The sequence below is a fragment of the Salvelinus fontinalis genome, chromosome 27, assembly GCF_029448725.1.
Source record: "Salvelinus fontinalis isolate EN_2023a chromosome 27, ASM2944872v1, whole genome shotgun sequence".
NCBI lineage: Eukaryota > Metazoa > Chordata > Actinopteri > Salmoniformes > Salmonidae > Salvelinus > Salvelinus fontinalis.
This window is the reverse complement of record NC_074691.1, coordinates 30,634,660-30,651,911: the sequence shown is the minus strand read 5'-3', so window position 1 is coordinate 30,651,911 and position 17,252 is coordinate 30,634,660. Positions and strand designations below refer to the sequence as shown.

Genomic DNA, 17,252 nt, shown 5'->3' with positions numbered 1-17,252 from the left:
AAGAAAAACAACTTAATATATGGTATATTGATAATAAATAAAATACATCTATACATTACACATAAAAACAAATAGTAGGTTTTCCATATCTACATACATTGTTTACAAACAGTTCAAGGAATAGTTTACACCACAACTATCAACGTGATAAAATAAAATGTATATGCTCACAGCCCTACAACAGTTTGAAATGTCCAATAGATGACTTTGGCGTAAAACCATATCACATCCATTCTATCATAAACACTGATTCCCATGAAACGGTACTATTATATCTGTATTGGACCAGCACCTATAGTGATAATGCACATCCTGGCCACCATACAGCTACTCTAATGACATTGACCTGCTACATCACAGTTCATTCTTCCTCCTCCATAGGGGAATTCTGGAACAGGGCAAACGACTCCAATACGAAAGCTCTGCATATGGGGCAGTGTTGGAAGCGATGGACACAGCCGTCACACACACAGGCGTGCCTGCAGGGTAGCAGAACACGGTTAACAGGTGCATTCTGACACACAACACAGTCTTTGGCTTTTCCCTCTGACCACTCCTCTTCATCTTCCATTCCTGGTGTCTTCTCCTCTTCTTCCCTTCCATGTTCTCTTTCCTGTCGTTCTGGTGGTATCTCTGTGCTAGGGGCGGGGTCAGTCGCCCCTGACAACTCCATGCTCTCAGCTGACATAAAGAGTGACTGGAGGAGGAAACAGACAACAGATACCATTGCATTTATGAGAACGTCAACTGCCAGCATCAGACTTGCTCTTAACAGCCAACAATTTATTCCAATATCTACAATAGCATACCACTAAGAAGAAAGCAATGTATTGGCCTGTATTCTAAGTGGAAAGCTAGTATGGATAATGGAACACAATCAAATATCAGAAGAAAGTAAAGACAGGCTACTGTAATCTCACTGAGCCCTTGCCCACTCCATAGAAACATATATTCCTGTTTCAATGGGACTGGATGAATAAATGATGGATAAAGAAACAAAGCTATACCTTTAACTCATACATGTTCCCTTGTGCCGTGAGGAGGTATTGAAACAGGATCCGTGCCGACAGGCTGTATTTGTCATCTGGAACATGGACTACGGTGACACTGGCGGCCTGAGAGAGAGGAACCATAATGAGTGTCACATCTAGGACAAGACCCACGCAGAGAAGGTAGCGTTAAACTTACTGAGCACACCTTCTACCGGGGTGTTTATTGTTTTCATATGTTTTCCTTCATTATGTTCCCCTAACCCTACCACCCCTCTCCTAATTGGAGTAAACTAATGGACAACAACATTTAGGCTTCTACTTCCAGCTTACACATGTTCAAGTGTTACCATGACAGTCATACTCACAATGTTGTATGTGTCCCTGGCTTCAGGCTCAGCCAGTGTGAGGAGAGCCACCAGGGGATAACGTTCCCGTGGCAAATGACCAAAATCAGTGATCCTCAGTTCAGCTGGCATCTCGCTGTAGTGCTCTTCTCTGTCCTCTCCACTGATACTGAGGTTTTGGTTAAGGTGTGAAATACATGATGAAACTGAACATGATGAAAGACATTAATTAGCCTTGCATGTACTCCATCCATCCTCAATCTTAGCGTAACATCTAAATATCACAATGATTAAATATCATGATATATCATAATACATCAATGAAACTTGCGATATATCATAACGGATAAACATAACATGAGAAAATAATATATTCTAGAACCTGAATATCAAATCGGACCATCACATGTACAAAACATGTACTAATAATAGTAAACTAAGGAAGCAACAATGACACAGATTATCAGATTATAGCCCCTGAGAAGGATACTGGAAACTTTGGCAGTGGTGGTACTGGAAGTGCAGGGCTTCCTGGAACTGTTGTGGTGTGCTGAGCCTGCTGGGGCCATGTTGGTGGGTCTGTAGCGCCCCCTGGAGGGCATGGACACCACAACCCCAGTAACAGCTCAGCACACAGGGCTCCAGGCAGCATGGACGCAGGGACACACCCTCTGAAAGGAGGAAGATAATGAATGATTCATTGTTGATTGAATGATTAACCAAATTGGGTGGTTCGAGCCCTGAATGCTGATTGGCTGACAGCCGTGGTATATTAGACCGTATAGCAAAGTATTACAAAACATGCATTTTTTCTTCTCTAATTACATTGGTAGCCAGTTTATAATAGCAATAAGGCACCTCTGGGGTTTGTGGTATATGACCAATATACCACGGCTAAGGGCTGTTCTTACGCACGACGCAACGCTTGCTTTATTATAAACTGGGTGGTTCGATCCCTGAATGCTGATGGCTGAAAGCCATGGTATATCAGACCGTATACTAGCCTAGTGGTTAGAGCGTTGGACTAGTAACGGAAAGGTTGCAAGTTCGAATCCCCGAGCTGACAAGGTACAATCTGTCGTTCTGCCCTTGAACAGGCAGTTAACCCACTGTTCCTAGGCCCTCATTGAAAATAAGAATTTGTTCTTAAATGACTTGCCTAGTTAAATAAAGGTTAAATAAAAAATAATAGCAGTAAGGCTCCTCAGAGGTTTGTGATATATGGCCAATATACCATGGCTAAGGGCTGTGTCCTAGCACTCCCCGTTGCGTTGTGCCTAAGAACAGCCCTTAGCCGTGGTATATTGACCATATATCTCAAAACCCTGAGGTGCCTTATTGCTATAATATACTGGTTACAACCATAAATAGTACAGTACACAAGTATTTTGGTTTCATCCAATCAGTATCCAGGACCCAAACTACCCAGTTTATAATATGCAATAAAATCTACATTTATATGTAATTGATGGCGGCACACCTATAACATAGTATGGGGCATAGACCTAATATAACACTATACTATATGGGCCCATTTCCCCGGAATGTCCAGTGAAATAGCTTTTTGGAACTGGAGGGTTAATCTGGGTCCAGGAATCTGGCCCTATGTGTTGTGTGTTGCATTATAACTGTCCTTGTATGCTCTCTTACCAGTCACAGAGGCCACCCCAGAGGTCCCCATCTCCAGGGCAAAGGGGTTGGTCACCTGAACCATCCTCTTCTCTGGGACAGGCAAGACTGACTCAGTCTCATCAGAGCTACGAAGAATCACTGGGACATCGAAACCAAACCTATGGGGGACGAGGTGGAACAGCACAGAACATTTGAATGGAGATATTCCATTATGTTGTGTGTATAAGAGATCAGACGGGATTTTCGAAGTCGCCTACATAACAACTTAACAAATTGATATTGCACGCACACCATTTTTTTAAATAAAAGTTTATATCATCCCATTTTTGGGGATGATATATAAAAAATGAATGCTCTCTAATAGCCAACCTTATGAAAAGTATGGCAATTTGTGTAGAACATTATAAATTAATTACAAAATTCTGCCAACCACTTTAATGTTATAATAAAACAAGTAGACAACAGTGCAGAAAAGTGAACACCACAGTTCACTTCAGAGGCAATGTCACTATGTTCCAGTTTCCGGAGTCCCATGTTTATCCAACGCCACAATGTTTCATTTTCTCGCGTGCCGAACATTGCGTCACTGTATTTTTGTCACGTGAGGTGTCAATGTAGCAATAATGGTGTGCTGTCAAACGATCAACGCCTTTTGCCATCTTTATTACAGCGAAAGAGAGGAGGAATTGGACTTTACTGAACAGAATATAAACATGACTGACTTCTAAATTTCGTCACAGATACGACAGATAGCTAGCAACGTTATGTGTAGGCTAAAATAAGCCCTTCATTTAATAACCATAGCCTAATGTTGTTGTCAAGGCAATTTGATAAACCTACCAGCCGAGGACCATGGCGGCGGTAACAACGAAACATAAGGATATGACACTAATGTAAAATAAAGGAGAATATTCATACAACATAACTAGAAACACGGCTGCCATTTTTAATCTGGCTAACGATAAATAAACCGATTTATGATCAAACCCGTGGATAAAAAATACATTCGTATCCTCCATAGCAGGCACTTCCGTCACTACGGTGTCCTGTGCACATACCCTCATGCGCATTTTTTCGCGCATTTGGGAGGAGCACTTAGTCGACCATCTGTAGTAAGCAAACCGCAGATAGGAAAGGCGAATACAATAGGTGAACAGATAGCCTCCCCAGAGTCCCACTTTGTTCCTGCCAGTAGATCTATCTTTCAATAATTTCAAAAAGTCTCAATTTCGGTAGCCTATTTCTGGGTGAGTGGATGAACCGGCGCACAGATGGTGGCATTTGTGGTAATAAGCAAGGAGAAGGTTTTGAAACCGTTAGTCCTGGACCTATCTATGACAAACCAGTAGGCAAGCAAAAGGCACAGAAATAAGGTTGAGGACGTAGGCTAGACTATATTGTTTATTTAGACAATAGGCTCTTTTTTTGTCAAGTCATGAGCAATTTTAAGGACATAAAGTCGACCTGTCAACTGAGCTCGGATAATAATTCCGTGAGCAGCAATGACTGGGATATGGCCAATGATGTGTTTGTGACCTGCTACGAGGACCCGATGGGAGAGAATATACACGGGGAGATGGACTCGGTCCAGTCCGGCTTGGAAATACACCTGCCTCCGCTGCTGCTAGGCGATCACCGTTTATCTCAGGACAGCATGCTATTGGGCCTAGTGGAGGAAGCTTACTCGGGCTATCATCCTCTCCCCGACTCGGGGACAGATTATTTGGATATCACAAACGACCTGAACTACACCGAAAGTGATGGGAATGTGACTACAAAGAAACGTAACCGCTCCACCAGTTCCAGGCACCGCGGGGAGGTCGTCACTGAGCTGGGACCAGAGGAAGTGCGATGGTTCTACAAAGAGGACAAGAGAACATGGAAGCCATTTGTTGGCCACGACTCTTTGAAAATTGAAGTCATTTACCGCAAATTATGTGAACTAAATCCCTGCAAGGTCAAATGTCGGAGTCCCACCACCGAACAAGAGGATGCCAGTGAGTCGGCCACGGGTTCCGAGCCCCAACTGGTAGATGTGGCACACGGGGGAGCTGTTCAAGCAGAGACGGCGACAGGGGACGCAGAGGTTGGAGGGGACAGAGAATGGGAGAAAGATGAAGTCGACCTCGATTCCATAAGTGTAAACGTTGAGGCTGTTTGCGTCAGAGGTGGTCTCTACGAAGTGGACGTCAAAGACAAAGAATGTTACCCCGTCTACTGGAACCGTGAGTAGCCTGTTCTTATCACTATATACAATTCTTCTCTCCCTCACTGTTTGTCATGTTAATTCTGATTATATCACACCGATCCCCAGTTCTATTCAACACGGCTGCCATAACAGTCCCAAACCTGTCAGAGCACAGATTGAGCAACTGATACTGCCCATTCAATAGAGTTGCACCGACATCACCATAACCACAATGTAATCCCTCTGTATGTCCACAGAGCAGGACTGTATTGCCGTGATGAGGGGTCAGTGGTTCGTTGACGGCACGTGGCTTCCCCTTGAGGAGGACGAGAGTGACCTCATCGAGCTGGAGCACCTTGCCCGTTTCAGGGGGCACCAGACGAGGGAGACCTACGAGGCCGCCATTGAAGTGGTGACCACCACAGTGGACAACAAGGATGGTAAAGTGGATGGACTCAATGGCAAGTGGGACATGGGCGTGCCGCCGTGTGGGGCGTCGGTTGTGACAGTGTCGATGAAGGGTATATGTGAATGATATGAATGAACACACACCCCACTGGTTCTGCACCCAAAAACAAACACTTTGAATATAGAAAGAACAAAACATAGCTAGAACATCGCACATGGCTAAGCAAAAGCACATGGCATATGCTGCTCCGAAGTGCTTTCATTGTCCCTGTACCTAACTACAGACAACACTAGCTACTGTTCAGCACTACAGCAAGTGAGTCACTATACTGTGTGTAGGCTGTCTTTCTTTACTGTCAAACCATTTAGGCCAGCGTCACAAAGAAAGCTCTGGTCAGCTGAGCTCGTTTTAGCCGAGCTCCGTCGAAACCAGGTGGACATTCAGAGGTTCACCTGAAAGTGAATACAAACTGTCATAGTAAAAATGGAAGGAAAAATGGCAGATTGACGACATACATGACAGCTGTGTCATGTTCATTAGGGTACGCCTTAGGAACATGTTTTAAAGCTTTTTGCTTGCAGAAAAGAAAAACAAGCGATTCTTATTGGACAACTTCATATCTGTTTGGGACCATTTTCTTCCATTTAGTAACTACTGAACACGACTACTGTTTAAGTGCGTGCAAGTGGGACTTCTCCAAACGTCACTGGAGACTTAATTCACATGAACAGAATGAAGTCAATAGGTCTGTGTTAATTACTGTTCCTCGTCTTCCTCCAGCAATCCACAGTTTGAAACTGAGCCGAAGCCATGTGGACTGGCACAGTGTGGACGAGGTGTATCTCTACAGTGATGCCACCACCTCCAAGATCGCACGCACTGTCACCCAGAGACTGGGCTTCTCCAAAGGTTTGTATCCCCACTGACATGAAATAGGAATCCTCTGTGTTTCACTGCCTACAAATGGTGTGTAACACCTTACTTAAAACCTGCAGGTACAATGCATCCTATAATGGTTATAATGTATTGTAAGACTTGTCATATGCATGTATGAACCCTTATAATGTCTCATCATCTCATAACGATCCTGACTAAGAACTAGCAGACTTTTGTGGGATTTGCTCAAATACTTTGTTTTGGGTCTACATAACTGTACAGTTACAGTAGGCTAATCAAGTTCAAGTTTTTATTTACACTAATATGGCGTTCAATACAAAGTGAAATCCATGTGCATACAACATATGAAATGGATAGGAGGATGACAACAACAAAAACATTTAAAACATCCAGCAATTTATTGAGTGACTCATTAATGAGCAGAGAATGGGTGATCTTTTGTACCGTTCGGTTGTCAACTCTGGTATAATGTTGTCAGTTGGTTTTCTCCAGCGTGTCTTCCTGCCCTTCCCTGTGTTTCCCTGTGTTTCCCTGTGTTTCCCTGAGTTTCCCTGGGTTTCCCTGAGTTTCCCTGTTTCCCTGGGTTTCCCTGGGTTTCCCTGTGTTTCCCTGTGTTTCCCTCTGTTTCCCTGGGTTTCCCTGGGTTTCCCTGTGTTTCCCTGGGTTTCCCTGTGTTTCCCTGGGTTTCCCTGCCCTTCCCTGGGTTTCCCTGGGTTTCCCTGGGTTTCTATGTGCTCTTGTATATGGTAAAAGAGCTGGTTTAATTCCTCCTCAGCCGGCAGTAGTGGGACGCGTCTCCATCGGGGCTATGTGGAGGAGGCAGCGCCCGAGGACACCCCGCCCGAAACAACACACATCGTCTTTGTGGTGCACGGGATTGGTCAGAAGATGGACCAGGGCCGCATCATCAGGAACACAAGCATGTGAGTTACAGGAACAAGGAACTCAGTGACGATATAGTATAAAACTCTCTCAGACCCTGTCAACGGGTTTTATACAATCTAATATGTTTATAATATAGTAATATTATGGGGAAAGTGAGCAGAGTATGAGAAAGTATACCAAACATTGGAGGATTAAATCTAAGTTCCTCACTGAACCATTGTTAATGAGCAATTATTATCACCTACAGCACCAGTCAAAAGTTTGGACACACCTACTCATTCAAGGCTTTTCTTTATTTTTACTATTTTCTACATTGTAGAATAATAGTGAAGACATCAAAACTATGAAATAACACATATGGAATCATGTAGTAACTGAAAAAGTGTTCAACAAATCAAAACATGTTTTATATTTGAGATTCTTCAAAGTATCCACCCTTTGCCTTGATGACAGCTTTGCACACTCTTTGCATCCTGTCAACCAGCTTCATGTGGTAGTCACAAACTGTATGTTTTGCATTTTGATGCATTAATAATGCATGTATAATGCTTCAGAAAGAGGGTATTCATAGGAAATATGACCAAATATTCTTGGTGATGTATTTTTTCTTAATGTGGATCTGTGTCTGTGCCATTTCTCGTCTATAGGATGAGGGAGGCTGCTAGAAAGATGGAGGAGAAGCATTTCTCAGATCGTTCCACAGGACACGTGGAGTTCCTTCCTGTGGAGTGGAGGTCCAAACTGTGCCTGGATGGAGGTATGTGTGCCCACTCTCACTTTGTGACCTATTGAACTCCTATGTGGTCAAAACGTTGTCTGTGGTAGCATAGATTGAACTCCTATGTGGTCAAAACGTTGTCTGTGGTAGAAATAGATTGAACACCTAAGTGGTGGAAACATTGTCTGTGGTAGCATAGATTGAACACCTAATTGGTGGAAACATTGTCTGTGGTAGCATAGATTGAACTCCTATGTGGTCAAAACGTTGTCTGTGGTAGCATAGATTGAACACCTAAGTGGTGGAATCATTGTCTGTGGTAGCATAGATTGAACACCTAAGTGGTGGAAACATTGTCTGTGGTAGCATAGATTGAAAACCTAAGTGGTGGAAACATTGTCTGTGGTAGCATAGATTGAACTCCTATGTGGTCAAAACGTTGTCTGTGGTAGCATAGATTGAACACCTAAGTGGTGGAAACATTGTCTGTGGTAGCATAGATTGAACACCTAAGTGGTGGAAACGCTGTCTGTGGTAGCATAGATTGAACACCTAATTGGTGGAAACGTTGTCTGTGGTAGTATAGATTGAACACCTAAGTGGTGGAAACGCTGTCTGTGGTAGCATAGATTGAACACCTAAGTGGTGGAAACGTTGTCTGTGGTAGCATAGATTGAACACCTAAGTGGTGGAAACATTGTCTGTGGTAGCATAGATTGCAGGGTGTGGTGTCTGTTTTTATCATGTGAGTAACATTGTATGTGCTTGTGTAATATTTTTCCACATCTACTTTGGACCTCACTTTCAATTTGTTCTAAGAGGTAAATGCAGTAACAGCTGTTGATGTGTAATGAAGACAAACAACTTAACCTGTGAACCCACTGGTCTGTTTGTGCTTTAGCCGTAACGCATGACAACAATACAACAGTTATTTACTGTACATGCTGTATTGGACTGGGCTTCTCACCAGACGGGTTGAAATGTGTTCTTTGTTAATGACTTTGTGTGTGTGTGTGGTGTGTGTGTGTGTGTGTGATGGTTGTAGACACGGTGGACTCCATCACTCCAGACAAGGTTCGTGGACTCAGGGACATGCTCAACAGCAGTGCCATGGACATCATGTACTACACCAGCCCTCTGTACAGAGACGAGGTGAGATCCTCTCACAAACATACACAGATACACACAAACACACACACTTATCATGTGTTGCATTGAACAGTCCCACACAGAAATCACTCTCAGCCACACACAAAATCTAATTGGTCCCACTGTTTGTTTCTGTAGATCACTAAGGGTCTAACTCAGGAGCTGAATCGTCTCTACAGCCTCTTCTGCATGCGGAACCCTGAGTTTGGGGAGAGTGGCAAGGTGTCCATCGTGTCCCACTCCCTGGGTTGTGTCATAACCTTCGACATCATGACAGGCTGGGATCCGGTACACTTCCGTCATGAAGAACTATGGGCCGAACCCGAGGTGATGCAAGAGCGCTGGCCAAGCTGTCAGGGGCGTCAACTACAAGAGGAGATGAGACTCACACGACTCAGGTAGGTAGACACTCCCTAGCCAGGGTCATATTCATTAGGCACCAAACGGATGAACACAGTGGTCACCCAGTCGCCCACTGTAATTTGTCCCCAGTGTTAAATGTCAATGTTAATTTATAGTTGTGTGATAATGTTGTGTTGCATTCATGTCTAAAAGGTTACGAGATTTGGAAAATCAGTTTGCTGGGTTGCAATCCCCGTCATCTGAAGGCTCTTCTTCAGCCTTGAAATTTAAGGTGACGTCGACATATTCTTTATTCCATTCCTTCTAATTGTTGTGACAGACCTACTGAGCTGGGAATTAACCCTTTGTCATCCTCTGATGTTCTCTGCGCCGTTTATTTGCTTCTAGGTGGAGAACTTTTTCTGCATGGGTTCTCCCCTTGCCGTGTTCTTGGCGTTACGAGGGATCCGACCGGGGAACAACGTGACTCAGGATCACATCTTACCCAAATCCATCTGCCAACGTCTCTTCAACGTCTTTCATCCTACTGACCCTGTGGTGAGCCAACCAGCTGAACCAGACAGTAGAGTCATTCAGTCATGCAGTCAGTCACTGATGGTATACTGAAGTATACTGTACCGATAAAGGATTGGAAGGTGAAAGGGGAAGAGCTTTGGTAGAGGCTCAGCTGCCATTTCCGCCTTCAGAATCACATCAAGCGGCTAGCTAGCTAGCGCAGCAAGATTTGGTTCTGGGTTCCAGTATCAAGATTGCTGATTGCATGATGGATGTGCTTAATGATGCCTATGGCTGTATTTTCAGGCTTACCGATTGGAGCCACTGATCTTAAAGAACTACAGTAACATTTCACCTGTCCAAATACACTGGTGAGTAGTGGATTGAGTATGTTTGAGAAGAATAGGTCAGAATGAGTTACACTGGGGAGTAGTGAATTTAATATGTTATTTTGAATATATTAGTTCACAGTCAACACACACACACACACACACACACACACACACACACACACACACACACACACACACACACACACACACACACACACACACACACACACACACACACACACACACACACACACACACACACACACACACACACACACACACTAACACTAACAGATTGGGAACAGCAAATAATCGGCGGTGGAGCAGCACCCCTGGAGCAGTGTTGTATGAATCAGGAATTTCCATGTTTGTGAATGACATGTGTATATTGTGACCGGGTTCTACAGGTATAACACATGTAGTCCGACACCATACGACCAGATCCGTCCTACGCTGCTCAACCCTGCACTGAAGGAGAGAGCATCCATCTCGGACACGGAGAGCCTCCCCAGCCCCTGTACCTCCCCCCCTCAGACCCGAAGACACTACGGAGAGTCCATCACAAACCTGGGGAAAGCCAGCATTATGGGTGAGAGAGGGAGCGGGAGAGAGAGGGGGGAGGAAGGGAGAGACATAGGGACTTTCTGTATCAGATTCTTTATTTTTATCTCCTTGCTATTTAGACTTTGTTCTTTGTTTATCTTGTTGTTTTTATTTTGGACTTTCCTGAAATCGCCTTCTTTTGTTAGGTCATAGTGAAGAGAGTGGGCTGTTAGGTCATAGTGGCGAGAGTGGGCTGTTCGGTCATAGTGGCGAGAGTGGGCTGTTTGGGTTTAGTCAAGGACAGACCCACCCACATACACAAAAGTATGTGGACACACCTTAAAATTAGTGGATTCGGCTATGTCAGCCACACCTGTTGCTGACAGGTGTATTATATCGAGCACACATCCATGCAATCTCCATAGACAAACATTGGCAGTAGAATGGCCTTACTGAAGAGCTCAGTGACTTTCAATGTGGCACCGTCATAGGATGCCACCTTTCCAACATGTCAGTTCGTCAAATTTCTGCCCTGCTAGATCTGCCCCAGTCAACTCTAAATGCTGTCATTGTGAAGTGGAAACGTCTAGGAGCAACAAAGGCTCAGCCTCGATCGGGCCAGCTGAGTGTTGAAGCGTGTAGTGTGTAAAAATTCTGTCCTCGGTTGTAACACTCACTACCGAGTTCCAAACTGCCTCTGGAAGCAACGTCAGCACAAGACCTGTTAGTCGGGAGCTTCATGAAATGGGTTTCCATGGCCGAGCAGCCACACACAAGCTTAAGATCACAATGTGACATTGTCAAGCGCCGGCTTGAGTGGTGCAAAGCCTGCCGCCCTTGAACTCTGGAGCAGTGGAAACGCATTCTCTGGAGTGATGAATCACGCTTTACCATTTTGCAGTCCGACAGACTAATCTAGGTTTGGCGGATGCCAGACCATTTCTGTGCTTCCAACTTTGTGGCAACAATTTGGGGAAGGCCCTTTCCAGTTTCAACATGACAAAGCCTCCGTGCACAAAGCGAGGTCCATACAGAAATTGTTTGTCGATCGGTGTGGAAGAACTTGACTGGCCTGCACAGAGCCCTCACGACTGCAAACCATGCCTAATCGCCCCACATCAGTGCCCGACCTCACTAATGCTCTTGTGGCTGAATGGAAGCAAGTCCCCACAGAAATATTCCAACATCTAGTGAAAAGCCTCCCCAGAAGAGTCAAGGCTGTTATAGCAGCAAAGTGGGGGACCGACTCGATATTAATGCCCAGGATATCAGAATGAGATGCTCGACGAGCAGGTGTCCACATACTTTTGTTTATATGTAATTGTGTGGAAAGATGTCATTTGATCTAGCTGAAACAGAAGAAGCTTGCATAGCTGAAACACTGTCCAGAAAACACAACCTCAACAAATCAATGGAGAGCAATTAAGTATTTTAACAAGGATTGACACTAGAGGTCCTCTGATTCATATATTTCCTTTATTCAGGATTAGATCATATTTTTTTAAAGAACACTTTGCTGTATAGGACCAAATCTAAGGTAATGATTTGTAAATGCGTGGGTGTGCTATGTACAGTATAAATGTTATTGGGTTTTCCTGCCTATATCTGTGAGGACACATTAGTTGATTGATATGTGTTGTTCTGTGCTGTGCTGCTCCATGTGATTGTGTATGTGTGTTTGTATGTGTGTGTGTCTGTCTGTCTTTGAGTTTCACTGTGTTCTCCATGTCGGCAGGTGCGGCCAGTCTCGGGAAAGGCATTGGGGGGATCTTCTTCTCCCGCTTCTCACGCTCAAGTGGTCAGGTGGGCAACGTGGAGGAGGAGCCTTCCGATTCAGAGGGCGGGGTCTTGGAGGTGGATAATGCCGTATCAGGAGAGGAGGGTGTGGCTACGGAGTTAGAGAAGTTACCTGTAGTAGAGGAGACAAGGGAAATAGAGTCCTCCATGTCTCGGTCCACCTCAGCTATCCTGGACAACACCACATGTACGTATCAGGGATGGAAATCAAGCTAGCCCGTGGCTAGTACTTTTCAGACCGGGCTAGTAGAAAATGTGTCCAACTAGCCCAACGGTTAGTGAAATGTTGTCTTTTCAATTATCGCATGACAGATCTATTTAACCGAAGCACCTACCCTACTGCTCTCCCACAGACCTGGATCAAATATGTATTGCAAATACTAAATACTTGAGGTGTGCTTGATTTAGTGTGTCAGGCATAATCAATCAACCAATCATTCAACCAATTAACCAATCAAATGTATTTGTAAAACCCTTATTACTGCAGTTGTCACAAAGTGCTTTAACATTAACCCGGCAATACAACCAAGAAGCCAGAGCACAGTGGCCTAGAAAACCTCCTTGGAATGAAGACATCTAGAAACTCTGCCCTGTAACATAACCAAACCTGTATCATAATGAAGACATCTAGAAACTCTGCCCTGTAACATAACCAAAAGTACAAACTCAAGCTAAATCAAGTGTTCGTATATAAAGTGTTTGAAAAACCCAGGTATGCTCCGTCATATTGTTATGGGAAACCAGCAGTGGACTTTACTACGAACTATGTCCTTTTCCTATTTCCTTTTCTAATTCTGTTTGGTTACAGTATCTATGGCTAGTATTACAAGTGTTTGCTTTAACTCTGTCTTTCTTTGTGTTACAGTGGAGTTGGAGAGGCGCATTGACTTTGAGCTGCGAGAAGGCATGGTGGAGAGCCGCTATTGGTCGGCGGTGACCTCGCACACAGCCTATTGGTGTTCACATGACGTGGCACTGTTTCTTCTCACCTTCATGTATAGACAGGGGTATCCCACTCAGCTCTCTGAGGATAACCCAGAGTTATCCTAACCCACAGCCAACACACACACAGGGAGGAACACACACACACACACACACACACACACACACACACACACACACACACACACACACACACACACACACACACACACACACACACACAGAGAGACACACACACACACACACAGACACACACACAGAGAGAGGAACACACACACACACACACACACACACACACACACACACACACACACACACACACACACGACACACAGACACAGAGAGAGAGACACACTCTTTTTCCCTTTCCCTCAACACATATAATAGTCTCCCAGTGCCAGTGTACACACAGAAATTTGCGACCAGACCGATTAGACATAACTGTGTATCAGAGACCACTTCACAGCCTGTGGTCATCCCGTCAAAGACCGTACCTATGGTCCTAATAGTGACTGTTCCTCATATACCCACCCTGTGGGTTTATTGAAAACTTTACTCCCCAGGCACACACCAACCTCAATGAAGACTGTTCCTCTTTCCTGTGACTAAATGATGACTCTAGGATCAAGCATCTGTCAGTGTTCATTATCTTGGACTCGGCAGTGACTGTGTTGGTGTCGGACACAGCTTTGAGTGAGTCTGTGTGACTGCTGAAACTGTAGCCATGCCTCTAGCCCAACCTCTCCTCTCACAACTCCCAGCATCAACACTCATTTAGATGTTTAGTCTGTTGAGAGCGTTACATCCAAATCCATCCCTCAGAACATTGAAACCCATTTGATTTCATCATTTGATTTCAACCCGTTTGGTGGATCAAAGTGGATTGTTGCAGAAGGTTTGAAGTAGCCTGGTTAAACATTGTTTTTTCCGTTCAGTCTGGTTTGACCAGGCTAGGGTTAATGCTGCTTTATTGATGAGGTCATTGGACCTGAGCACGTGGTAGAGTAAATAGAATGTAGCTCTATAGACTACCTGTACTGCTACGATGATGATATGTTGAGGTACCATGTTTACACTAACTAACTAACTGAACGTTTTTATAAGGGATGATGGAAAGATGCTAATGTTAAGTAGACAATTTGAGCAAAGTTGCCATATACAGTTATTTGCTTGTCTCATAACTTAATGGCAGGTTCGGTCTCTTGGCTGATCCATCCATCGGGAAGACCACAGAATTGTTTTAGTTCTACCGTGAATTGTCTTGATCCAACAGAGCACTACTATATCTGTTTGTACTACTAACATGTTGCACATAACGCAGTAACTTTCTAGTCAGGCAACAAACAGACAACATATGAGTAAAACAAGAGGAACACAGGCATGAAGGACCCATGCAACATATTTTATTTACATCCAAGTAACTAAAGAGAGTTGCATTGGAGAGGACTGGATAATACACTGTACTAATACAATATACTTTATTAGAATCAATAATGATTTGGGTCAAAATGAAAACAAAGCATGCAGTATGTACATGCTTGGGCTCCCGAGTGGCGCAGCGGTCTAAGGCACTGCATCTCAGGTGCAAAACGTGACACTACAGTCCCTGGTTTGAATCCCGGCTGAATCCCATCCGGACGTGATTGGGAGTCCCATAGGGTGCCGCACAATTGGCCCAGCGTTGTCCGGGTTTGGCCGTCATTGTAAATAAGAATTTGTTCTTAACTGACTTGCCTAGTTAAATAAAGGTTTTTAAAAAATGTCTTGCTGTTAGTGAGGGATTACAGCATGCAGGCTCATTTGTTAAAGGCTTTTAGCAAAGTAATTACACTAACATCGAATGACATCACTTACGTCAGATCTCTCTGCCAGAATAAAGCTTGCCATCAGGACGTTTTTTAACATGATTTATGTAAACACAACAGAGTTTTTTTTAACACAGTATCTGTTAGGATTACTTTTTACTGTCTTGTGAATGTTAGCTATTTCATTTCTCCTCAGATGTATTTGAAAGCCTCCCTTGTTAGATCAGACTGTAAGATTCCTAGGTATTCTACTCTGCCATCCCCATGCCTTTGCTCTAACACCTGGTTCCCACTACAGGGCCGAACCAAATCAAACTGTGCTGGCACAGATATTTTATTTTCACATTGTCCTTTCTAGCATGGTTCTAACAGCTATGGTGGATGCATAACCAGACTAGGCCAGTACAACACAGCACAGTTTGGCTCTGTAGTATGAAAGGTTATTGAGAAACCTCTTAGTGAGTCTTACCCATGCTTCTCTCCTTGGTTCTTTATATCCTTGTTTACATGTCGTCCCACTGGGCACAGACGTCAATTCACTATTCCACGTTGGTTCAACGTAATTTCATTGAAATGACGTGGAAACAACATTGATTCAACCAGTGTGTGCCCAGTGGGATGTTGTCACTGTTACACTCATAGAGATGATAGGTTCATCGTCCTTAGGATACAATTTACCCATTCATGTGCCATGACGTGTAAGTGACATAGATGTCTTCTCTTAATTTTGCATAGAGTTGTCATTCATGACAAAATGAAGTACTGTACCCTAGGCAACAGTGGAGGCTGCTGAGGGGAGGACGACTCATAACGGATGGAACGGCGCAAATGGAATGGCTTAAACACATGGAAACCATTTGATACCATTCCACCAATTCCGCTACAGTCATTACCACGAGCCCGTCCCCCTTCATCCATTACCACGAGCCCGTCCCCCTTCATCCATTACCACGAGCCCGTCCCCCTTCATCCATTACCACGAGCCTGTCCTCCCCAATTAAGGTGCCACCAACCTCCTGTGCTAAGGAAATGTAATTGTGATTGTGTTGTGGGTCATCCTCCCTTCAGCCGTATTCCCTTTTGCCTTCCACCAGAGGACACTATGTTTCTGTCATGTCTCCTCTCCACTCACTGTCCAATCTACTCATGCTCACTCTTTTTAACGGTCGCCACTAGTTACCACAGCCACAAAGTCAAAAACCCTGCATATTTGTAAAATGTTTCTTCTTAAAATGGGATTTCAAACCTAACCCGAACCTTAACCACCCTGCTAAACTTATGCCTAACCCGAACCTTAACCACCCTGCTAAACTTATGCCTAACCCGAACCTTAACCACCCTGCTAAACTTATGCCTACCCCGAACCTTAAATTAAGCACATTTTTGTTTTCATACATTTTTACGGTAGCCAATTTTACTTTTTGATTGTGGTAACTAGTGTAAACCATTTTTTTTCGTTCCCACTTCAAATGAATGACGTGGTGCTTAACCTTGGTAAACCTTTTGTTTTACATTAAACTATATCTCTACAGCTGTCTGTCTGTGGTCTCAGTTCATTCAACATTAGGCCTACTTTTGAATAAATAAAGACGACCATATCAGTGAGCTTTGGAAATAGTGTCATGGCAAATTCAAGTTTTTAAAGGGGAAATCAGCAGTTACTACATCTTTATTTGACTTGTAAATGAATGATATGTACCCACTGATTCTTGAAGAATATAACTTATAAATGTCTCATGAGCTTAGTTCAACTGTCACACT

At 43.9% G+C, this 17,252-nt stretch overlaps 2 protein-coding genes across 3 annotated transcripts; one reads left to right on the top strand and one right to left on the bottom strand.

Moving 5' to 3' along the window:
• Positions 1 to 6: 6 nt before the first annotated feature.
• Positions 7 to 4,036, bottom strand: LOC129825441 (cell growth regulator with RING finger domain protein 1-like). The gene is made up of 6 exons (XM_055885542.1): positions 3,809 to 4,036; positions 2,987 to 3,126; positions 1,827 to 2,007; positions 1,358 to 1,505; positions 1,008 to 1,115; positions 7 to 697 (listed from the first exon to the last, which is right to left on the bottom strand). The coding sequence occupies exons 1-6, from the start codon at positions 4,030 to 4,032 to the stop codon at positions 362 to 364; spliced, it is 1,137 nt and encodes a 378-aa protein (XP_055741517.1). The 5' UTR covers positions 4,033 to 4,036; the 3' UTR covers positions 7 to 361.
• A 25-nt stretch (positions 4,037 to 4,061) lies between these two features.
• LOC129825439 (phospholipase DDHD1-like) lies at positions 4,062 to 17,022 on the top strand. 2 transcript variants are annotated; one of them, XM_055885540.1, is made up of 13 exons: positions 4,062 to 5,193; positions 5,414 to 5,596; positions 6,346 to 6,474; positions 7,238 to 7,385; positions 7,995 to 8,104; positions 9,111 to 9,217; positions 9,353 to 9,612; positions 9,770 to 9,848; positions 9,965 to 10,114; positions 10,379 to 10,443; positions 10,812 to 10,993; positions 12,683 to 12,931; positions 13,610 to 17,022. In XM_055885540.1, the coding sequence occupies exons 1-13, from the start codon at positions 4,404 to 4,406 to the stop codon at positions 13,792 to 13,794; spliced, it is 2,637 nt and encodes an 878-aa protein (XP_055741515.1). In that variant the 5' UTR covers positions 4,062 to 4,403; the 3' UTR covers positions 13,795 to 17,022. The 2 variants fall into 2 exon arrangements, with proteins under 2 accessions (XP_055741515.1, XP_055741514.1); XM_055885539.1 differs by having other exon boundaries at positions 4,063 to 5,193; positions 5,414 to 5,617.
• The last annotated feature ends 230 nt before the right edge of the window (positions 17,023 to 17,252 follow it).